Below are 25,635 nucleotides of genomic sequence, written 5' to 3'. Positions count from 1 at the left end.
ATGCAAAGATCAGTAGGCGTTCCAGTTCAAGGAGCTTATACTCCTCAGGTCAGGGGTGGTAATGTATATCGTGCAAATTAGAAAGTGATTCATTTGTGAGAGAGGTACAAAGTGATATGAGACCAGATGAATAGGAAGTCAGGGAAGGCTTCATGGAAAAGGCATGTAGGGATGGGTGGAAGTGAGTGAGAAGGAGATTATAGACATAGAGGACAGCATGAGCATAGGCATGAAAATAGGAAAGCACAGGACTCATTCAGTGGTTCAGTTTTGCACTAAACAAGTAGAACAGTTTAGATGGAGTATAAAGTACCTGAGGGAAGCTGACATGAAATCAGATTGTCCATATAGGTTTGGGTCTAATTGGAATTCTTTGCTATATAATAGGAAGCAAGACCAGTCTGGGAAGAGAATGTGGGATACATTGTGGTGGGATGGAGTTGGGACAGAGGGACACTTACTTGGGCTATTTACTCCCTGGACCATACTGGCCATGGGGGTTTTCTTGCCATTTCCTTCTCCAGTGGATTAAGGCAAACAGTCACACAGTTATTAAGTGTGTTAGGCTGGATTTGAACTCAGGTCTGTAGTATAATTCTTGTAGCAGAATGCAATAGTAAAAGCCCTACTTAGAACCCCTTATTTTTAGGGGGGGGCAATGAGGGTTAAGTGACTTGCCCAGGGTCACACAGCTAGTAAGTGTCCAGTGCCTGAGGCCAGATTTGAACTCAGGTACTCCTAAATCCAGGGCCAGTGCTTTATCCACTGTACCACCTAGAACCCACCTAGTACCACCTAGCTGCCCCTAGAACCCCTTATTAAAGGTGAGCTAGTCTTTTCCATAACCAGGTATTTGACTTTTTTCTAAAAGGGAAGGTTGGACCAGAGGATCCCCATATTCCCTTCAACTCTAAGATTCTATGATACTCTGCTGACATTCTTGGTTACACATTTCATTTTCCCTGTCATTCCCTGGCTTATGGTGGGTGTTCTTTTTCTCTGTTTCAGAGATGGGTATATTTTAGCCTCCTTCTTTTGACTCTTTCAAAGAAAAGTGCTTTGAAGATACAAATTATTTTAATTATCTGTGAAAAAAGCTGGTGTATGTTACTGTTTTGTTTCTTATAGTCGATGATTTATAGCTAGGAAATATTTTTAAATGCTTGTTTATATAGAGAGATATGCATATCTCAGCTTAGTGAAATAGAAATAAAGAAATCAGGACAAGGGTGGGATGGGGGAGTATGAGCATGTAGGCAATGTCTTCTATAAAACATGAAATTTTCTTTTATCTAAGTGAAGGAAGTCTTATCAATCATTCGTTTAGTTCCTCTAATGTCCTCCACAGACTCAGACATCAACGTTAGAGGAAGAATGATAACCTTTGAATGTTACAGGTATGATCCTGGCTATTATTTAATCCAAATTCCTCATTTTATCGATGCAACTAAAGAACAGGGAAGTTCAAAGTAAACTTACAGTTTGGGCCCCAGGGTAAGTGCTGCCTGGAGCAGGCACCAAGAAATGGACCTTCACATCAACTCAATAATTCATTATGGGAAAAGAAGAGAGAAATAACCAAGACAGATTCTGTAGAGTGAGAGAAAATTGCTACACTGTCACAAGAGATATAGAATCTACATTTTGGAAGGGATGACATATTTCATCTGGTCCAATGAATGGATTTTTGGAGTGATTTTTGAATTTCTTTCTGCTTCACTAGAGAAGACCCAGGAAGGTTCCTTCCCACACAAGATGTTGGGAAAGGTGGCACTGGGATTTTTTTCCTCTGCTTCGGGCTCTGCTTGTAGAGGGAGGGCAAGAGAGAGGCACTTCTTCCTGTGAAGGAGAGCCAGAAGGGGAAATCCCAAGAAGGGAGAGTAAGGGTGGGGCATGGTAAGTTAGGGATTTTTTTTTATGGGAACAAACAAGCTGGGGTACTCTTTCAATTACTTGTAACTGAACTCCTCTCACCTCCTTCTACTCTGCTGATGGAGTATTAAGTACAAACTTTTGCTCCTCGAAAATTTGGCACCCTCTAAACTTCCCACCTTGGGAAAAGCTAATCAAAACTCTGGCTTAACGTGAATAACAGAGAATGGTGGTTAGTGAGGATTTGCTGCTTATAAAGTTATTATAATAGCAAGAATGTATTCTAAGTACTTTTAAGCATATATTTGAAAAAACAGTGTTTTTACAGTATAGATTATGATCAATAATCTTTGTTAAGCATAGTGAGGAACTGGGATGTGGTAGAAGTTCTAGTATATGGGCATTTATAAATAGAAATCAGCTACACCCCCCCAATCATTTATATAATTACACATGGTGATGCCCAATTGTATGTGTTTACAAGGAACCTTTCATACCTTTTAAATGAACATATGTAGTTTAATGAAGCAGTATATAACCCATAAATTCTATTTTAGTCCCTCCTATGTGTTTTCTAGAAGCCAAAAAAAAAAGCTAATCACATGCTGTTGATGATGTCATTAGATGTCACTTTCCACTAAGATAAACTTTGAATAAGTAGTGGGCAGTATTTATTTGACCTTTACTTTGGCTACATGAATTCTGCTGATTTTAGTTTTTAAAAAGTACCTTTTCACATATGTTTGCCTTTTCTCACAAATGGCTGTTTTAAGAAAAAAATGAAATTGTTTGAGCAGAAAAGTATGTCATTTGAAATAGTTGAGCAGATGACTGGTAATTTCTGTGGCTTTGGAATCTTTGCAACCTGTATCTGTGTTAGTATATGAAACAAAGAGTTGCCTCAGAAGAGCAGGCGTCAGTGATTTGCCCATGGTACCCAGTGGTGGGATTTGAATCTTGCCTTCCTAACTCCAGGCTTTATACTCTAGCAGCTATGCTGCATCTGTCTTTGTAGCTGTATGGGCATTTATATATATTTTTGTCTTTATTCAACAAGTGAACATGAACTTGGTTATTTCAAAATCTATTTTTTTCCAGTCTATTTTGTTTTCAAAATTTTAGGCAGATTTTCCACCTTTTTAAGAGTTTATTGATGCATTTGTATAAAACATACCCCAAAAAAGGATAATTTGTGGGATATTTAAGTAAGAATAGAGGATATATCATTCCTTGGGAAGCTGACATTGATCTATTCAAAAGAGTACATTATTCAAAACACTTTATGTTGACCTTGTAAATAGAGTCTAAAAATATTTATAGCTTGTGATTTGTATTATGTCCTTGGACAAAGCACTTAATTTACCTTAAGAACATACAGTCGTCTTGTGGTATTATTAAATAAGAAATGAACAGAATTTGTGACTAAAATGACTGTTAGAGGGGCAGCTAGGTGGCGCAGTGGATAGAGTACTGGCCCTGGATTCAGGAGTACCTGAGTTCAAATCCGGCCTCAGACACTTAACAATTACTAGCTGTGTGACCCTAGGCAAGTCACTTAACCCCAATTGCCTCACCAAAAATAATAATAATAATTAAAATGACAGTGAGCAGAATGTTAGCTTCCTATTGGGAATTTCCATAAATTTGCATGCATTTTATTTTATTGACTGTGGGTCAGGTTTTCATGGCCTTTATTGGCATATTTTCTTAGTGAGGGGTTAGTGATTCAACAGGTTATATTATTATGTATTTGTGCCCCATGAGCATAAGAATAAATAATTTCTTAAGAGGTAACATTATGAAGAGAGGCCATGTGGGATAATGACTCGGAGTCAGGAAGACAAGAGGTCCCAGTCTTGCCTCCACCACAAAGCAGCTGTGTGAAGCCCCAGGCAACTCTTTAAGACTATAAATGATAGCAGGAAGGAGTTTCCACACTGAGAGTTCTTCACACTTATGTAATCACAGGTAAAGAAGCAAAAAACCAAAAAACCAAAAAAACCCCCAAAACCAAAAAAAAACCCCAAAACCAGAACAAAATACAACAAAACAATCTCAACAAGCAAGGAGCTGCCTTCTCCTCTCCAACCCTGAACTTGTCTTCATACTCCCCTCCTCACTTGATGAACACTTATGCTTAAGGAAGAATCTGATAAATTCATTCATATTAAGTTATAATAAGGAAACCTAACCATTTACTTTTAATCATATCATTAGATAGGCCTTTTTCACCCAGATATCTTTAGCTAGGTAGTGGGGAGGACTTATATGACCTTTAGTCTGACCATATACATTTAGCTGATCTTATCAATGAATAAAGAAGAAAGTGGGGGTTTTTTTAGGGGGGGTGTAGATTGGATCTATGATTTCATCATTGTAGGGAACTCCTAGTATGGAAACTCCATCTGTGTAAATGGTCTATTACTTACTGTCTTAGTGAACTACTTGGGAGCACTGAGAGGTGGTATCACTTGCCTGTGGTCACATAGCTAATCTATGTCAGAGGCAGGATTTGAACATGGGTTCTCCTGGCCCTAAGACTGGCCAACTCACCACCATGTTATGTTTGCCTCTCTTTCTCCTAGGTATTAATGATATCATTTATTATTCCTCTCAGGGGTCCTTGCATTTTAACAGATGCCAGAACCTTAAAAGAGAATACTAATCAGTTACCAACCCTGACACTATGAGGAATCCGGAAGCCTTCCCTGACCCCTCTCTCCCTCTTTCCAGTTCTTCTCTCTGAAAATAGTCCATCCTCCCAGTAGCATGTAAACTCTTTGAGGGAAGGGCAACATCATAGGGTTATATATGTAGAGCTTGAAGGGTCCTTATTTCCTTCTTCATTTAATGCCTGAGGAAACTAAAGTCCTGAATGGGCCAAGGTTGTCCAGGTAGTAAATACAACAGGAACCAAACCCAGATCCTCAGACTTCCAAGTCCAGTGCTCTTTTTATGGTGCTTACTCATTTTTTGTCTTAGTTTATCAGTGATAGCATTATACCTTACACATAGTAAGTCTTAATACTTATTGAACTGAAATATTTAAATTTCAGACTTCCATAGACTGAGGCAGGGGCGGGATGGTGTGGTGGAATATATTTGGGGAGTTAAGGAGGAGAATTGGAAGTGGCCACCTACTTGTATAGCAGAAACATTATTCTTGATTGATTTTTTGGGGGGTAAGAAGCTATTTGATAAAAAAAGAACAAAATTGTGTATTATGGATTTTAGTGTTATATAAGTTAAAATCACTTTATAAATATTTTTCCTAACAGTAAGGTATTTTAAGTAATCTTATTGAAAAATCGATTTGGTCTATAATCTTTTTTTTTTTTTTTTGTGAGGCAATTGGGGTTAAGTGACTTGCCTAGGGTCATACAGCTAGTGTTAAGTATCTGAGGCTGGATTTGAACTCAGGTCCTCCTGACTCCAGGGCCGGTGCTCTATCCACTACGCCACCTAGCTGCCCCTGGTCTATAATCTTAGTGAATTGATTTTCCCCTGAAATCTTGCTAAGTCTGCTTATTATATCTAGTTTTCATATATTTCTTAAAACTTTCAGTGGAATTTTTAGTTTTATGTCAAACCTATCCTTCCCTTCTCTAGAAGAATTTGAAGTGCTAGAGAAAACTTGGTATCATTTTCTCTGCATATTCTCGTAAAATACTAATTCACAACAACTGATCATTCTAATTAAATAAAATATTTTAAATTGTAATTTACTTCTTTTTGGAGCTGATACTAAAAACACTCGAGTTCTGTTATCTTCTTAACTCTGCTGTGAGAATCTTGGGGGAACCCCTAGTGTTCATTTGGAAAACTCAGAAGTGGTGATCTCATAGTTGATACCATCATGAAGTTTTAAGATCTCTAGGGACAAATCGATAGGTTGGGTTTTTTTATAATAACTCTGGTCACAATTGTGTAAAAGCATGATTTTATTTTTAAAAAACCTTCTTTCCCCACTCCTCCCCCTCCCAATATCACAATCTATTTGAATTTCAACTCTGTACTTGTTAAGAAAACAAATCTACATTTTGGTCTACTGAAAAATAAAGATTGTTTAAAAATATAATACTATAACTTACCCATACCTCACCTGGTTTTTTTTGTTTTGTTTTAATTTTAGGTGGACATGAACCATATGTAGAAATAATCGAACAACCTAGGCAAAGGGGCATGCGTTTTCGTTATAAATGTGAAGGACGCTCAGCAGGGAGCATTCCAGGAGAACACAGTTCCGATAATAACCGAACATACCCATCTATACAGGTAACAGACCACTGTTTTCTTGTTCACACAATTATTTGGGCTTCAATAGTATGACATCACAATTTTACAAGAGGTTCATTTTCTGCATGGTCACCAATAATTTTCTTGCAAATTTTTTGGCTACTGTATGTTTAAGATAATAGGTATCATTCTTTTGGGGTGGGAATTTGTTTTTTCATAATGTAGACCAAGTGACTAGAAGTTCAGGAATATTTTCTCAGGGTTTCCTTGTAGACAGACTGTGACATGATATATTTTGGTACATGAATTGCTTTATCAAAAATGTAATATGGTGGGGCAGCTAGGTGGCGCAGTGGATAGAGCACCGGCCCTGGAGTCAGGAGTACCTGGGTTCAAATCCGGCCTCAGACACTTAACACTTACTAGCTGTGTGACCCTGGGCAAGTCACTTAACCCCAATTGCCTCACTAAAAAAAAATGTAATATGGTAAAGTAATTAATACTAAACTAGTTTGTGGATCATGACCCTTTTTATAAAGCATGGAGAGAAGGCATCCCCTTCCCCCTTGAGCTCAGAGCTACACTATAGCTAAAAAAAAATCAGTGCCTACCTCAACTATGATTCCTGTTCCCTTCTCCTTGAATCTAGACTTGGGAGAAGGGAGAGGAACAGCATCTTTTCATTTTTTTATCCTGCCCACAATGTCTGTCCCTGACCTTATGCCTGTACTTGCTGATTGGAAATGTTATAATTTTTATATGTTCAATTTATTTCATACCAACCCAGAAGAGAAAAAGGATGAAAAAAATTTTGGGGGTGGGGCAATGAGGGTTAAGTGACTTACCCAGGGCCACACAGCTAGTAAGTGTCAAGTGTCTAAGACTGGATTTGAACTTAGGGCCTCCTGAATCCAGGGCCAGTGCTTTATCCACTGTGCCACCTAGCTGCCCCCGAAAAGACGAAATTCTTGATTTGAAGTGATTATTCAAATGGTAATTTTATACAGTAAAAATCTTAATATAGGGAGAGGTCATAGGATGCAGATCTGTAATTTCATTGGTATAGGGAACTTCCAGATGAGGAAAATCTCTCTATCAACACAGATTGGCACCTTCTCTAAAAATTATAATCTTAAAGAGTTGGCCAGGTCATTGCAGAAGTTATATGACTTACCCACAGCTTAGCCAGTTTGTATGAGAGGTGGAACTTGAATCCAGGTCTTCCTGGTTTCAAGGACAGCTTTCTAACCATGGTGTCTTTTATCTAACATAATTTAAAAATATCCAAGATACTTTTTTCTTTTAATTTTTCTTGATATATTTCTGTATCACCTTTTCTTTCTAAGAAAATCCCTTTTCCTTATTCAGAGAACCCCTTTTTATGAGAGAGTTTAAAAGAGGGGGTAAAGAAGCAGTTCATTAAAACTAACCAATAAATTAATCAAGTCTGACAGTATGTGTTTTGTTCCACCTTTATAATTGCCCGTCTTTGCAAAGGAGGGAAGGAAGTGCATCCTCACATCTCTTTTCTGGAACCAAGCTTGTTTATTGTAATTACAAAGTGTTCCTTTACATTCTTTGCTCCCATTCTTTCCATTTATATTGTTGTAGTCTTTGTGTATATTCTGGTTCTGTTTCTTCCCTTTCTATCAGTTTATATAAATCTTCTCATGATTTCCAGAATTCTTTATCAGCATAGCTTCTTACAGCACAGTAATATTCCATTGTGTTTATCCATCACAATTTATTTAGCCATTCCCCAGCTGATGGATATCTTTTTCTTTTTCTTTTTTTTCCAACTAACAAATTATTTTTCTTTCTTTAATTTTCTTTCCTTTCCCCTCCCCCCCATTGAAAAGAAAAACAAAAGCAAAACCCTCATTACAAAGATGTATAGTCAGACTAAATAAGTTCCCTCACTATCCATATCTAATAATGTATGTTGCATTATGTATTTTGAATTAGTCAACTCCTGTCGGGTGAGTAGTGGAGTTTATTAATGTTCCTCTGGAAGCATGGTTGGTCATTAAGATGATCAGAGTTCTTAAATGTTTTGAAGTTGTTTGTCTTTATTATGCTATTGTATAAATTGTTCTGATTCTGCTAAGTTCACTCTGCATTGTAAAAATCTTCCCAGATTTCTCTGAAATCATGCTGTTTAGCATTTATGATACAATAGTAGTCTATCATGTCTACTTTTCTTTTTTTTTCCTCTATTTTTTTTTCTTTTTCCTTTTTTTTGTGTGAGGCAATTGGGGTTAAGTGATTTGCCCAGGGTCACACAGCTAGTAAGTGTTAAGTGTCTGAGGCCAGATTTGAACTCAGGTCCTCCTGAATCCAGGGCCAGTGCTCTATCCACTGTGCCACCTAGCTGCCCCCATGTCTACTTTTCTTACCTGGTTTTAAAGAGATAAATTGTTACCATAAAATTTCAAATAAAGTTAAGTAAAGCTTGACAAAATATTAGGAGACCCCCTGTTTTCCAGAGCTAAGGCCCAACAAACAAGCTATGTCCTGAGCTTGGCAGGACGACAATCCTTTGCGATCACTCTCTAGATGATCTCACTCTCTGGCAAAATCACATAATCTCCAGGTGTTCTATGATCAAAGACAAGCACAGGACAAACTCAGAAAGTCCTGCAATGAATCAAACTTGTCACATTCTTGCTGTTACCCCTCACTGTCAGGACTGTAGCTCACTGGGCAGCCACTAATATAAGTTATATAAGACACTCTACCTTGGGTCTCTCCATTAGGGGCGGGGACCTAGCACATGTGTCTTTAGCTCCTCTTTGCTTTCAAGACTTTTTCCTCACTCTGAAAATAAAACTTCTCTCTAATTCCTGACTCACCTGTCTCTATTCTGTTTGGCTTCTGCCATTCACAGGTTAGAGGCCGGTTCCATCCGGTTGACAAGCTTAGTTTTTTTGGCAGGTAGATTTAAACTTGTTATTTGCAGTTACATAGCATAACCTTTCATCTTGAAATTTGAAGATTTCAAGCCACTTAATAGTGAAGTAATTTGCTATTTCTATTCTATTAAGGCTTATATGGGTTAAAGAAACTTGTTAAAGTCACAGAATTCAGGGTCTCCCAGTTTTAGGCAGATATTCCCTCTTAAAAATGCTAGGGTTTTGGTTATCAGGGTTCTATAACTTTAATACTAAAAAAGGGAAATGTTATAATATGTTATAATATGAAATATTCTTGAAATATTCTGATATTCATATCAGGATACTATGCTTTCCTGGTTTTTCTTCATCCCTCAGATTATTCCTTCAAATACTTCTTTTATTTCTGAGCCCATACATTAATGGGGATGTCCAAAGGGTTTTGGATCTTTTTCTACTTTATCTTTGGGGAGCTCTACTTTCCCATCTTTAGTTATCATCTATTCACTAATGATTTTCAGATTGACATTCCTAGCCCCAATACTTGGTTCTTTATTTAATCTAAAATTTCTCACCATCTCTTTGATGTCCTATGTGAAGCTTAAAAATCTAACTGTGATGTCTAAAAATCTAATGAGTGGTCACCTTAAATTAGAAACATCTAGCACCAATCTTTGGGCATTAAGTATTTATTAAAGTATATTAGGGGTTAGTAAAGAGAACATGTGGAGAAAGAAAGAAAAGACCCTCACTCCCTGCACCTGCTCCTCTCATGACCTCCAATGGAAGGGGCAATCCCCATTCTCTCGAGTGGAAGTTCCCTGTGGGCCACCCAGGCTTGGTCCCTACACACACAGCTCCCAGCTAATTGGCTGGTAGCATTGATTGATATGACTTACAGGCGTTTCTGTGAAGCGATGTAACTGTTCAAATGCTAATCACATGCTTTTTCCTCAGGGTGGCACTGCCCTGGTTCTCACAACGTCTTTCTCAACAGGGTGGTGGCACTCTGATTCTCACACTTATTGCCATCAAAAGGTAAAAAGGGGCAGCTAGGTGGCACAGTGGATAGAGAACCAGCCCTGGAGTCAGGAGGACCTGAGTTCAAGTCCAGCCTCAGACACTTAACGCTTACTAGTTGTGCGACCCTAGGCAAGTCACTTAACCCCAATTGCCTCACCAAAAAAACCACCAAAAGGTATAAAAAAAATTTTTTTAAATAAAGCCCCTTAACATAAATACCCAAGTTCTTACCTCTTTTCAATTTCTTATTACCATCAGGAATGTTACTGTTTCCCCCAGTCCTCTAAAAGACATCTTTCATCCTTTGCTGGAGGATCTCCCCTTACACGCAGGCATTAAAGCTTCATAATAGGACTTAGAAACTAGAACAACCTCTTTGCTAGCTCTGTTCTAGTGTTATTATGATCAGGCCACCCCCATTATGTGGGGGCCAAATTTAATATAGGGAGAGTTAATTGAGTGGCTCGCTGTAATGTTGGGGTCCTGGAAATAATGAGGGACCTTTAGGTCCAAAGCTCCCTCCCCTCCAAACTGCCTTTTTAGATATTTCTCCCAGGCCAATAAGAAAGGAGCCTAACAGCCTCTTTTCCACAAATGAATCAGGTTTTATTAATGGGAATAAAATAAACAGCAACGGTGAAATAAATAAAATCAAAGACAAGGGAATAGGGAAAAAGAAAAATGGACAATCCCCCTAACTCTAACCTAAGTCCATACAATCCCCAAACTCGCCTCCAGTTCAGCTAATTCAAAAGAGCAGGGCTCATATGTTAACTCACCACCTGGGGTCTGTAGCTTCAATGGAAAACCAGCTTTGCAGCCAGGGCCCATAGGACAAACTGCCAAGAAAGAATCTCTTTCTGCCCACTCCTGCAGCTCACACCACTGGAAGTGTTTACTCTCCCTCCCCCAAAAGGGGAGGTCCTTCAAACTCGATTGGAGAGTGGTTTCTCCTGCTGACATCAGCAGCACATATCACTCAGGACAGGACAGGTGTGGCCCATCCCAATCAGTCTGCCAAATTCCATTGTTTTACTACATTCCCCCCTTTGTTTCTTCAAGGAACACGGAGTGTTTCCTTGACGCAACAGTAAAAAATAACAGAATATAATACCCTATGCTAACAAACAATATGTTAATATCAATATAGAAAAGGGAGAAAGGGGAAATTTTGTCCAGCGGGGTGGTCCCTCATGAACCCATGCTTTGACATTGCCTGCAGAGGGAAGGCCTCTGCAGAGAATACATATTACAAATGGTGTATATAATAACAGAAGGGAAAAAAACCAACAAAACAAAACTGTTCATTTAAAGTCTTTGAGATCTTGTCTTCTTGGAGTGGTGAGATGTCATCAGGGAAACTGGACTCTGGTTGTCTCTGGACTCTTTTACTTCTTTAGCTGTTGAACCACTGGATTTTCACTAATCCTTAGTATAGCATTGTCAATGATCAAATTAAACAGTGAGAATTCTTCAAAATATAACTCATACTTAAACTTTATAGATATATAGATATAGATATAGATATAGATAGCATATTACATCCCCCCCCCTTATGGAGGATTTATACCCATATAATACAGAGTTAAAGCAGTTATGCAATCTATAACACTTCTTACCACCATGTGCCTGGATCAAGGCCAAATTTAGTAATGTGTCCATGATGACACCTGAAAATGTTATGGAAAGGTTACCATACCACATCTTGTGGTTCAGAGACGTCCAGTAATTGTGCTAGGCCCCAGGTGGATGGATTCTGACCATGCCATCAGACTGAGTGAAAGAAAAAGAAAACAAGTTAAATTAAACCAGGTGCATGTGTTGGTGCTTCCATGACACCAGGCCATTTTTGGAGGGAGAGAGGAAGAAACTGGACTATGTCCAGCAATTGTGGTCTACATAATCGCCATCATAAGCAAACTATGGACTTCCTGAATGTATTTGGCTATTTTCTCAGCCTCCATCAGGGCATCTTATGTGTACCTGTCTCTCCTCTTGTTGTACATGTATTCTCTCCAGGGCCTGCATTGTGGAGTTGAACCATCTCCATCAAGCTCATTGTAAGAGCAATTAGGCTCTGAAATGATATTCCCTCATACATTACTAACTGTCCTCGACTTTGTTCTACCCCGGTTTATACTCCTCATTTCATCCATAGACTTCATTTTACCTATCCCTCCTCTAAATCAGTGATTCCTATGGTATGTACTTGGGATTCCTGGGAGTCCAGGGGACTCCAGGTCTCTTTGGGGGGAAGGGTCCAAAAGTCCTAAATGACTTCACTAATAATAATAAGATGCTTTAATTTCTAATATGGCAAATACTGGTAGATATAACCCATACAATAAAAACTCTTAGGAGGTCCTCAGTAATTTTTAAGAGTGTAAAGGAATTCCAAGACCAAAAAGTTTGAGAACTACTCCTTTAAATAGTATTCATTTCCTCTGGTTTAAAATCTTTCCTTCCACCAACTGTGCTTCACCTTCTTTCTGAAACTCCATTCAAGTCATATTTTCTCTAAACAGTTCTAGTAAACTTAACTTGTTTTGTCATCCTCGTAACTTCTCTATCCTAATAATGGTCTATGCTTAGCACTCAATAAATGCAGCCTATCATAAATATTTTCCCAAATGAAGATGATGAATATTGTTTTAGTTGTATTTAAATGGTGGTTTTTTAAGTAAAACTGATTGTAATGTGATTTAAATATGCAAGTTTAAGAAATTTTTTTGGTATCACAGTAAATGTATCATACTAAAATCAATTTGCCTTATTTTATATGTATGTTTAGGCAATGTAATTTATCCTGTAATTTGCATTTGAGTTTCTCCTAATTTTATATAATGGCAGTTTAAAATAAGCACTGTTTTACTCATTTTTAAAAGTCAAGAAACTAAAACACTATGGGTCAGGTGACTTTACAGTTTGATCTTAGAAGCTTAGAACCTTGGCCCAACACCAAGAAAAAAAAGGTTAGTTCTTCCAATCAAATACATTATAGAAATCTCTATCCAGTTCCATTCATGCAATGTTCGAATATGGTGTGTAAAAAAACTATTTGGGGTGGGGATTTAGTAGTGAATAGATCAATTGTTCATGAGACATGGTTTCATTTTATTGAAATTTCTTATCTTTTTCAGATAATGAATTGCTATGGGAAAGGAAAAGGAAAAGTGAGAATAACTTTGGTAACAAAGAATGAGCCATACAAACCACATCCCCATGATCTAGTTGGAAAAGACTGTAGAGATGGCTACTATGAAGCTGAGTTTGGTCAGGAACGAAGAGCTCTGATGTAAGTGACCATTCTCTCCCTTGGAGTGGTGTTTGTGTGAAATACACCCCACTATAGCCTTCAGGAGCAAGAAGAAGGTTAGGAAACAACTTCCCACCATGTCCATCCATCACTCAGAGGACAACGATTCAATTTTTCATACTATTCCTGTTGATTAATAGTCATCATTTCCTTTCCCCCTGCTACTGTATAATAATAACTGCTCTTTTCTGCAATAGCTGAATTAACCACCATAGATCTTCTGGAAAGGATGAAGTGAACATAGAAGTTGTGATTAGTATGAACAGATGCTTTTTTGTGACTGATAGTATATACCAAATTTCTCAGTGTTAAGATTTTGGCCAGCTAATCATCTTTGCCTCTCACTGCCTCCCTGCCCCTCCACCCCCCATGATTAATTGCTTAGCACTTAAATGTTACATCTTGAAATTAGTAGGAATGATACATGTTTTTGGAATATTTATCCTATTTTTATACCTGGAAATTTGGTTTGATATTCTTTTCCTTGAAATAGGTTTAGATTTCTAAGTCTGTAAACATTATTTATTTGAAAGAACCAAGAGATGATATCCTTATGAATTATTTCAAAGACTTTTTTGAGGCAAAATTATTTTAAAATCTTTAAACAAGCCATAAAATTTGGAAATTTTGTATGCTAATGGGAGTTTTACATAATGAATTGATTTGCCGTCTTTTCCTTAAATTGATTAGTATTTAACATGAACTATCATTTACCTTATTATATTTTTTGTTCCTTTTCTCCACTGATTTCTCTCATACAAACAATATGCATTTAAAAAAATATTGTAGGCCCTATATGGACAGTATATATTTGTTTGACAATTGGCCTAAATAAGTTGTGAAATATCACAACTTAATCATAATCCCATTACCAGGTTGATCACAGGATAATGAATTTTTTGTTCATTGTATATCTTCTTTTTTGTTGTTTCATTCTGTACTGAGTTCTTTTTGTTTTTGTATTTTGGGGGGCAATGAGGATTAAGTGACTTACCCAGGGTAACATGTCCATTATATATCTTCAAAGACCAACTACTGGAAAAACAGAAGATAGAGATTAGTGTTGTTAGAGTCGGGGGTCCTCGGTAATAAAATTGAAGATTTCCAAAGTTTTGAAGAAATAGTTACAAATCATATCTTTCTATCATGATTTGTCAGTCATATACAAAAATGGATCTTTAGAAGTAGCAAAATAGTATTTAGTTCTAGTAGTAAATATTCCACTGAATATCTTTTCATGCTTATGGGTTATCCTTCCTTTCCCTTTTTTGAATATTTGTACAACATTAAAATACTTTTTAGATGTTAATTACCTTGACAAATTATTGTTTGCTTTCTTTTGTGAGCATGCCTTTTTTCTTATAACACTCCCTTTTCCCTTTACCTTCTCCGTCATCTCCTCAATCCTTGATTCTCCAAGATTATTCCTTTCTGTTTGTTAATCATAGTTTTGTTAATCATAACTTGTTTCTTCTAATCCATAGATTTATCTTTGAAAATGGATTTTTCATCTCTAGAAATCAGAGTACTAAAAACTAAACTGATTATAGTAGATAATTGGTGAAAGAGTAGTAGTTACTGTAGACATTTATATGTGCTACATAAATGTTAACTGATAGAAAAATGTCTTTTTGAATTTATTTTTTTTGCGAGACAGTCAGGATTAAGTGACTTGCCCAGGGTCACACAGCTAGTACATGTCTGAGTCTGGATTTGAACTCAGGTCCTTCTAACTCCAAGGCCAGTACTCTATCCACTATGCCACCTAGCTGCCTCAAAAAAATGTCTTTTAAAATGACCTTTGGTTAGTCCAGATATATTATGTAATGTCCTTTAGACTCTCTAATTACATAATTATTACCAAAATAACCTATCAAAGTTTAAAATCTATTCAAGATAACACATTTAGCAAATTCAAGAATCAGTCCTGTCTATACTCCTTTTATAAGGTATTCATTCCTTCAGTGGCTTATGTGAGATCCTGTGCCTCGATTAGAACTATCATGTGGAAACGTTCACTCTAACACTGTGGAAAATGATGAACCTGGCTAGTGTCTTTGGCCCTTCAGGCCTTTCTCTCTCCTCCATGTCCCTCTTTCTCCAGTCCTTAGCATCTTCATCTTCCTTTCTCCCTCATCTTTTTTTTCGTTTGTTTTTTCTCCTTCATCTTACACACACACACACACACACACACACAGCACACACTTTCAGTTAAAACCTGCTCTTAGGAAAGTATCTGAAATCCATTCTCGCCAAGATTTAATAACAACTACTTAAAGTATTTGTGAGGGTAGGCTGGGAAGAGGAGGAAAGGGGAAGCAAAATGTGCATGTTCATTGGAATAAAAGCTTTCAAAGCAAGATAGAGTATTTGTTCAAGCAAACAGGTGTTTTTTTTAGAGGACCAGAAACTGGTCTGATGTCTTTGAAATTGTGTTTACTAGGGGGCATTTGTTTTCTCCTTCCATGAGTACGTTTTGATGACTATAAAAGCCAGATATATAAGTCATGTGCACTGATATTTCTGACAGGCGCTTAACTTATGACTATAATAAGGGACAGCAGACTATTTTCTTTTTTTTTTTTCCTTATTTTTTGCAGGGCAGTGAGGATTAAGTGACTTGCCCAGGGTCACATAGCTAACAAGTGTCAAGTGTCTGAGGCCATATTTGAACTCAGATCCTCCTGAATCCAGGGCCAGTGCTTTATCCACTGTACCACCTTAGCTGCCCCCTGGGACAGCAGACTATTTTCAAGCAAACAAATATTACAATTGACATTAGCAGTGGAAACTTGCACTGTAATTAATGAATTTGCTAATTTGCCATTTTTGGCTCTGGATACATATTAGCCACAACACATCAACTGTTTATCCATGTAAAGGATATAATGGATTTATACTTTATAATTTTTTATCAGTTATAAATACTTTGTAGATTTGTAGTTGTTTTGGCATCATTTCATTTCCTATCCCATATATCTTGGGTTATGCGAAACTCTGAGTGGAAGAAGAAGCAAAAAGAATCTGAATCATGAGCCAGCTCTGTTCTGCTTAGCATTCCTATCTCCTGAATGTGTGCTATTTATGATCGGAACGCTGAGCTGATTGGACTGCTTTCCTTTTTCCATTCTTAAGTTGGAAAAAAAATGTTAAATGTATACTAGTAATAAGGTGCTTGGGATTTTCAATTCATTTTTGTGAATCCACCAAAAAAAAAATCTTGTTATAATGTCAGTGATACTAGTTGTATACCTTTATCTTTTGTGGGAGAAAATGAGATCATTTTACTTTGGATAAACATAAAATCTGAATGTGTATAAGAAACAAGGTAATCTAGTGGAAGGAGCACTGGAGTGAAAGTCAGAACAGCGAGTGGGGTTTGAATTCTGGTTCTGCCACTAATTAGATGGGTTAGAGAGGTCTGGACCTTAACAAATGACTTTAAGTTGTGAGTCTCAATTTCTTCATCCCTGAAAGAGGGGGTCAGACTAGATATGCTTTAATTTAAGATACTACAGTCATTACTGGTCTAAATTATATGAAAAACAGTGAAGTCTGATTAAATAACATACTTAGAAATTACTTGACTTCGTTGTCAAATGAGTAGTATTTCGCCGAAGAGCCTTTGCTGTAGAAAAATTGAGAGAAAACCTTAAAGTCTGTGGATGAAGCTAAGAATACTCTTGAGGAAGAGGTCATATGGTTTCAGGAATTTCAACAAAGTAGAATCTTTTACAGAAAACAAAACTTCATTAGAGAGACAGAGAAAGGGAACTTCAAAGTCATTTCAGGTGCAAATTAAGCAAAGCTTAGCCTATTGGGTGTTTTCTAAAAGTACTTAGAGGAAAAGATTAATGGTAGTAGAGAGGGCCCATAAGAAAAGCTTACTGAGAATTGCTTAAGTAAAGTTTGAAGTAAAGTATTATAAGTATTAAAGTATTATAAGTTAAGTATTATAACAGAAGGGCTTTGCTTCCTTGTTCATATCCACTGAACTTTAATGATGTAATGGATTTTCCATGTGGGACTATGTATGACTGCTGGTGGTGGTGGGGGAGTCCCCTGGCAATGATCTCTACTAGTCACATGCAAATGAGTAGTGTTGATAACTATTCAGGACTTTTCCATAAATGTGACATTTTGAAGCTTTGTAAATGATTAATTTTAAAGTTATCAAAATCTCTTAATTTCCCATTGATTCTTCTGAATGAATTATATTACTCCTGTATTGATAATAATGTTTTAAGTGATAAGGGAGTACTATGTACAATAAATGATATTCCATTGTTGTCTGGGACCACACATTCTTGAGTGACATAATATCAACTATTCAAACCCTTTGAAAGTAACTGTTAGTCACTTTTTGTGATTTTTAGTCTTCTGATCTTGGTGGATTTTTTTTTTCTAGGTTGCTAAATTTATCATGGACATACTGGGAGAGTGCAATTACAAATATCTTGTGTTAAAATGTCTATTTCTTTTGCTTTTTAATGTAGACTTTAGAAACTTAACATTACTTTCCTTTTCCTTTCTGCCACTTTTAGATCTCCATCTGTTAGTATTAATGTGACTAATCTTAGCAGTATTCAGTAGGTCTTAGGACCTCACTATTGTTTTTATGACTTAAAAAAGTATTTACTTGATAGTTCTTTATTTTCCTCTGTTCTAGTTTTCAGAATTTGGGAATTCGATGTGTAAAGAAAAAAGAAGTTAAAGAAGCCATTATTTCACGAATTTCAGCAGAAATTAACCCTTTCAATGGTGAGTATGTTTTACTAGGGCTCGTTGATGACATGATTGGCCTGACGGTCATTGTTTTGCAAAATTCTTCTCAGATACGTATGAGTATTATGATAGTAGTGGTAAGATGCACCAAATTCCTTTTTTTCATTTTCTTTATCACTTTTTCCGAACTTCCAAGGTTCAAAGTTAGAGAAAAAGTTTTAGAAAGTGAGCATTGTTATAGATAGAAACATACCTCTGTGTCTTTAAAGAGCATACAAAATCTTAATGGAGAGATGAGACTAACATGAATTGATAGCAGATGCAATGAGATATCTTGATATCTGCTATCAAGAAGTATTATAGGAGTCCTTAAAAGAGTTAGATTAGTGAGGTCTGGATTAGTTGGTGACGGGCTCTTGGTAGAGATGAGGTTTGAAGTGGCCCTGTAAGCACTGGTTGGATTTGGATCCAAGAAGGGAAGTAAGCCTTCCAGGTCGGGAGAATGCCGTGAACAAAGGTTAAGCAGGAATGGGCACTGTATTTTACTGTGAAAAGATCATTCTGTTTTGAATGGAGGGAATGTGTCTGGGAAGTGTGGAAAATAAGATTTGAGCAAGTAATGAGACACTGGATCTTGAAAGTCCAGAATATGAATTTAGATTTGACGCAGTAGAAAGTAAGGAAAGATGAAATGTTTTTAACCATGAAAACAGCATGATAAAAGTGTCATGGGGAAAATAGGGTAGGGGGTTTGGGGTCCTTAGGAATTCCTCTTTAAAGAATTATACCCTCTTGCACACAAATCCAATAGAATAAGATAATAGTTTATTTAGGAGTTGGGGAAGGGAAACCAAGAGAGAAATCCTTGGACTTCTCATGGGGAGAAAGGCATGGCACAGAGCATGGCTCTGAGATACCAATCTCCTTGAGCAGGAGACAGGCAGATACTTTTATAGAGGACTGATGGTGGTCCGATGAGGTGATCGTCTGACTATGGAAAGTTCCCCTGTTGAAGGAGGACCATCCCCCACTGGTGGTGGCCGGAGGAGTTGGGTAAGGGGTGGCTGTGGATCTCTCAAGCCATCTCTCTCCTCCTCCTGCCACAAAGGCAGCAGCCACACCTAATCTTATCTCCCCAAGGAGTGGGGGAGACTGGAATGAAGGGTGGTGGTCCCAGAGCTAGCTCAGTCTTGATCAGGTTCCAGTTATCTCTTTAGGTGTGTCTGTCCTTTGGTTTAGTTTCTCAAGGAGAAGGTTCTTTGATGTGCCCCCAGAGAACTTCTGGGGTGCTCTGGGCCAATAACAAAAGCGACCTTTGGACAAAAAGCAGTCGGGAAGTAATATACAGAGTGGTTGGAGGGAGGAGAAGCAGGAGGCAAGGAAGCCCCGCTCCAACATCGTTATGAGTGAGCAAGGGTGATGGTGGTGGAGTGAAGCGGTATTCAGGTCTGGCTGGTTGGGGCACCATTCAGCAGGTCCTAAGCACTTGTCCGCTCTGTCTTCTGCCCGCCTTCCTTCTGGAGCACCTTCTAGTTTAGAAACTTACACCTGATGCCTGTTCTATTGAAATGACCTCTTGACTAGTTTCTATACTTCAGCCTTTCCTCCTTCAAAATACCCCACTCCTTCCTGCCACACTAATAAGCTTCTTCAAACCTTTGCTCATGATGGTTTCCCATTGCCTTCAGGATAAAGTGTGACTTTCATAGGCCATTCAAGGCCATGACCATCTGCCTCCAATTCACCCCCCCCCCATTTACTTCTCCCAACATTGTTTGCTGCTGTGCTTTTACTTCAATTGTTTTCCTACCTGGGACATTCTCACTCCTTATTAAAGTATCTCTCAGGATCTGTCTCCTCCATGAAGCTTTCCTAGACCTACTGTGACCCCTTCCTCCTCTGAATTCACAGTGCTTGCTATACAGCTCATTTGCTAAATAATCACATATAACCTTTCTTTTATTGTTGAATTTTTATGCTATTTAAATTTTCATGTATTTGTTTTAGCTCATCTGGATTATGTGTTTTTAATTCTTTGTATCTTTCCTAATACTTAGAGTTTTGTGCACATAATAGATGATAAATACATTTTTGATTGGTTAATGGAGGAGAAAGCTAAGTTGGTGATGATTCCAGTGGTTGTTTTTGTTTTTTGTTTTTAGTGAGACAATTGGGGTTAAGTGACTTGCCCAGGGTCACACAGCTAGTAAGTGTTAAGTTTCCGAGGCCAGATTTGAACTCAGATACTCCTGACTCCAGAGCTGGTGCTCTATCCACTGCGCCACCTAGCTGCCCCCAATGACTCCAGTGTTTTGAGCCTGTGTGCCCAGGGAGATTGCTAGTGACCAAGACAAGAACTGTAATGGGAAGCCAGTTTTATGGGAGGGAGGATGTTTTGTTTGGAATATGAATCATAGCATTATAAAGCTGAGATGAACTTTAGAGATCATATAGTCCCAGTGTTCTTATTTTACAAATAAGGAGACTGAGACCTAGAGATGGTGATTTGTTCAAAGTCACAGCAAGTTTGAGGTGACAGAGATACAGGACTGAAACTGCAACACGAGGACAGAACTATCCTCATGTATGTAGTATAGACATTTAGACATGTCATTGACTGGTTTCTCAAACTTTGATACATTTTAGATAATTACCTTAGTCTAAGTGAAAAACTGAGTTTTGGGGAGAAATTCATTAAAAGAAGCCACACTATTGTGCTTACCTGTTCCCAGTTTGGCTTCATTCCCTATTCTGATGGGAGTTTTATAGTAATGGTAATGATTATCAAGAGATTTTTAAAACTTAGAATAAGAGATTCAAATGTTTATTTGAAATTTTAAAGTTCTGAAATTTTTAGAACCACAAACAAACCTTAAACTCAGTTTCATATTGTCCTTATTTCTCTTCTTGATTTCTTGAGCTATTTTATATCTCCTGTAGGTAAAGGGTTTTTTTTAAATGTCTTTGATATTTTCAAGATACAGATAGCATTTATTAGTTCAAATTCTGTCTTTAAAATATTCTATTTTTTCCCAATTACATGTTAAAACCATTTTTTACATTAAAAAACTTTTGAGTTCCAAATTCTACCCCTTCCTTCTTTCCTTCCTCTCCTTTGCTCCACTCCCACCTCCCTGAGACAGCAGTTATATATGTTCAATCATGTAAAACATTCCATATTAGTAATTTTGTACAAGAAGACTTTAACAAAGGAGAGAGAGAGAGAGAGAGAGAGAGAGAGAGAGAGAGAGAGAGAGAGAGAGAGAAATACTCTACTTCTGTCTGTGTTCAGACAATATCAATTCTTTCTCTGGAGGTGGTTAGCATGTTTCATCATGAATCCCTTGGGATTGTTTCAGTTCATTGTATTGCTGAGAATAGCCAAGTCATTCACAGTTCTTCATCATGCAATATTGCTGTTACTGTATACAACATTCTCCTGGCTCTGCTTATTTCATTTTGCATCAGTTCATGTAAACCTTTACAGTTTTTTTCTGAAATCATCTTGTTTGTCATGTCTTATAGATCAATAACATTCCATCACAATCATATACCACAACTTGTTCAGCCATTCCCCAATTGATGAGCATCCCTTTGATTTCCAGTTCTTAGCCACCATAAAAAGAGTTGCTATAAATATTTTTGTACAAATAAGTTCTTTTCTTTTTTAAAAATCTCTTTGGAATACAGACCTAGAAGTGGTATTGCTGGATCAAAGGGTTTGCATAATTTTATAGCCCTTGTACATAGTTCCAAATTACTCTCCAGAATGCTTGCATCAGTTCCCAATTCCACCAATCGTACATTAATGGCCCACTTTCCCCATATCCCCTCCAACATTTATTATTTTCCCTTTTTGTCATAGCTGATAGTTATGTGGTACCTCAGAGTTGTTTTAATTTGCATTTCTTTAATCAATAGTGCAAATTCTACCTTTTATAGCAATTGGTGAGAGAAAAAATGAATCTTCTGTTTGTATTTTCTTAAATAGCTAAATGGGCAGCTAGGAGGTGCAATGCATAGAGTGTTGGCCCTAGAGTCAAGAGGACCTGAGACTGATACACTTACTAGCTGTGTGACCCTGGGCAAGTCATTTAACTGCATTGCCTCAGTCCCTTATCTGTAAAATGAGCTGGAGAAGGAAACAGCAAATCCCTCTGGTATCTTTGCCAAGAAAACCCCAAAGGGGTCATGGAGAGTCAGACATGACTGAAATGACTCAACAAATTTGCCTTACTAGCAAAGTTACATAAGTGACTGTAATTTTTTGTAGTTGGGTCAAGATAAATAGCATTCTGCAGATCATTTTCAAAAATGTGATATATGTTTTGTATTATAGAAATAGTAGTCTGGAAATAAATAAGAGCAGGCACATTTCTATTTTCACTGTAGCTTCATGCTTTATACATTGTCTTGTATGGACTAATGATGCTTTATTATATTAGCCAGTTTACTGAGAGTCAAACCTTTTGTGCAAAACCCTGAGTAAGATCTGTGTACAATTCTGCAAAAACAATCAAACATACAAACAAAAAACAACCCAGGATCGATCACTCTTGTGGCATCTAACATGCTTTGAGGCCAGTCCACATCTTATCTTTTTTTTTTTTTTGTCATAACTGTTTTGGATTTTGAACTGGGTCCTGTCAGTTGGTTCCCATAGGTGGCTGCATAGTTTGGGGTTTCCTGTGAAGTGTTAAGATACACAGGACAACTAAGGATTGCAAAGTCTGGCATTTGAGAGCTTTGATTTAAATCCCTTCTCTACCTTAATTAGAATCCACTGTCAGATTAGTACATGGAAAATGAACATACATGATAATACTACTGTGTTATTGTTGAAGGTTGCTTCATCTTAAGTATATGAAGCAAACTCTCAGTAAGTATTTGTAAATATTCAATCACTAGATTTTGTTTACTATCCTAATGTGACTCTTTCAGTTCTCAAAGGACACTTTGACACTGCACATGGGAAAGGAATGTATAACATTGACCTAACATGGTCTTTGACACTGTGAAATTTGCATTTCTCTCTTACCTTTCTATTTCTGTTTTCCATGTGTACAAGGTAGTGGTTTTGTCATGTAAGTGGATAAACTTTTTTTATAATTTAATTTTTGAAGTAAACTGTCATCTTGGCATCTGACAAGAAGAGTCTCTAATGAGATAAGTGATCTAATATTCTAATTCCTAGTCATCAAAGATTAGAACCTTTTACCTTACCAAAGTAACTTGTACAAAACAAACAAAAAACCAAGCAAAACCACAAAACTGCTGTTGTATTTATAGACCTAATTATACTTCCCCCTAGTAATGGGCTGCAAGGCAGTGCAGGACGGCCTGATAACCCTGTATATGGAAAAGAGAAACTAGACTGTTTACTATATGGTTTGGAATACAACATGCTTTTAACATTTGTTTCTGCCGACCATAATTTTATTTTACATTTTAAAACTAGTCTTCCTTTGTATTCTTATGGTAAGGAAGTAACCCTGGGTCCATCCCATCCTACCAGGCTAGAAAGAGTCTGAATATGGTCCTGGTAATGGATGATGTACTTATCATCTTAGACCAGTTTAATTAAGTTCAGAGAGGAAGATCATCAAACTGGTCATAGGATATTTTTTTGGCCAAAGCAGTTCATTAAAATGATCTTTCTACTAAAGCACAGAGAGGTTTGTGATCTTATCTGCATTATTAGAAATACCTACACAAATGAAATCATAGGTCCTTAAACACCGGAGAATATGAACCTAGAAACCAAATATCCTTGGTTGTTTTGCTATCGTTATTGAAATTTCCATGATTTAGTGGGAGAGTACTGCTAATCAATTCTTAATTTCAATCAGTTCAATTAGATCAGTTTTAAATTTCATTTTAGGCTTTGATCAAGTAAATTGATGTTTATATTGTTTCAGTTCATATAACAATCAGAGATTTAATTTTAGGCGGTTTGGCACTGTTAATTCAGAAATTTCTATTCATATTGATATAGATATCAATCAACAAGCTTTCATTAAATCACACCACTTCCTGGTCATCCCCACACTTTGCCTTCTGTTCTCTTACCCTCATCTTCCTTTCACTGTAACTTTGGACTCTGCTTCCAGATCCTTTCCCTTACTCCCCTTCACACTCCTCCCATAGATGAATTCTTACCTTATTTTGCCTGCAAGTTACTTTGTGGCAGTCTACATACCATACCTTCTGCTCTTGAGCCATTATCTTCATCTCTCTCCCCTTGGACTCCACCCCTGGGTCCCTTCTCCTTCTTCTTCCCTCCCATCCCTAAGAGGTTAGTGTCATATATAGTCTGTAAGAAGAAATTGAATTATAATTAAGCTTTACTTTTTTCTTATAATATTTATAAAATGGTTTATCAATGTACAATGTACAGTGTTTCATGCTAATGATTTTTAGCATTCTTAGGATTTTAAAGAGTTTATGTCTACAGAAATAGGGAAGATTGTAATTGTTTTTTAATTTACATTTCTAATTTTTAAAAGTCTGCCATAGTGATGCATCACAAAAAGTTAATTTCTGGGGCAGCTAGGTGGCATAGTGGTTAAAGCTCTGGCTCTGGATTCAGGAGGACCTGAGTTCAAATCCAGTCTCAGACACTTGACACTTACTAGCTGTGTGACCCTGGGCAAGTCACTTAACCCTCATTTTGCCCTACAAAAATTTTTTTTAAAAAGTTAATTTCTTTCCTTTCTATAATCTGTCACCATATGTATATCATGCTTATTTGTGAGGAAGGCATTTCTATATTATTTGGATTCTAAAGACCTGTTTTAAACTTTGAATTGAAAAAAGGAGAACATAAATGTTACATCATATTCTGTTGATCAAGTATGAAGTAGGATTTAAAAATAGTTTAAGAGGAATTGGCTGGATGCACGCTTCCTCTTTCATGATAGTTTATAGATTTCTTTAATAAGTTTATAAGGGCTGGTAACAAAATAGGCGAAAACTTGACACTAACCTGCTTTCAATATGGGTTGTGCATATGCTGACAGAACAAAAGGGGCCTAATATTTGACTTGTGTGGCAACTACAACTTAAGTCACTCAAATTAATGCACATTTGTTGAATAAAGAATGTGAAAGTTTTAAAAGGCTGGAAATTGTTAGAGAAGGCTAAGCCAATTACTGATCCTGCCATCTATTTGTCTGCCTAAGGAGTGGACTCAAGGAGAGATCGGTGTGACTCTGTCAACCACCTTCCTTGGTGCCCTATTGTCTGTAGAATAAAATATGAACTTCTTAGCCTAATGCTAAAGTGCCCTCCCCAATCTGACCTTAGCCTGCGAGGGTGTATGGCTCAAAGGAAGAGCTTTTGACTACAGAACAAGACATTCAAATCCAGACAACCCCTTCATCTTGATTCCCTTTTTATGAGATAAGAGGTACAGTGGAAAGAGTGCTGGGTTTGAATCCTTGTTAGACTGATTGCTCTTTGTATAACCCTGAGCCACAGACTTCTCTGCTCCTTGGTGTCTGCATCAAATGAAGGATTTGAACATAATAACTAACATTTATATAGCTCATCCTTTGTGTCGGGCACTGTGCT

General features: G+C 37.2%; 1 protein-coding gene across 1 annotated transcript in view; it reads left to right on the top strand.

Moving 5' to 3' along the window:
- REL (REL proto-oncogene, NF-kB subunit) overlaps window positions 1-25,635 on the top strand; it is a 64,310-nt gene that overhangs the window by 6,895 nt on the left and 31,780 nt on the right. The window contains exons 2-4 of the mRNA XM_043986547.1: window positions 6,005-6,147; window positions 13,163-13,317; window positions 18,008-18,099. Coding sequence (XP_043842482.1) covers window positions 6,005-6,147; window positions 13,163-13,317; window positions 18,008-18,099 — 390 coding nt within the window. The remainder of the gene's footprint in view (window positions 1-6,004; window positions 6,148-13,162; window positions 13,318-18,007; window positions 18,100-25,635) is intronic.

Source organism: Dromiciops gliroides, chromosome 2 (genome assembly GCF_019393635.1).
Source record: "Dromiciops gliroides isolate mDroGli1 chromosome 2, mDroGli1.pri, whole genome shotgun sequence".
Taxonomy (NCBI): Eukaryota; Metazoa; Chordata; class Mammalia; order Microbiotheria; family Microbiotheriidae; genus Dromiciops; species Dromiciops gliroides.
This window is presented reverse-complemented; position numbering and strand designations above follow the sequence as displayed.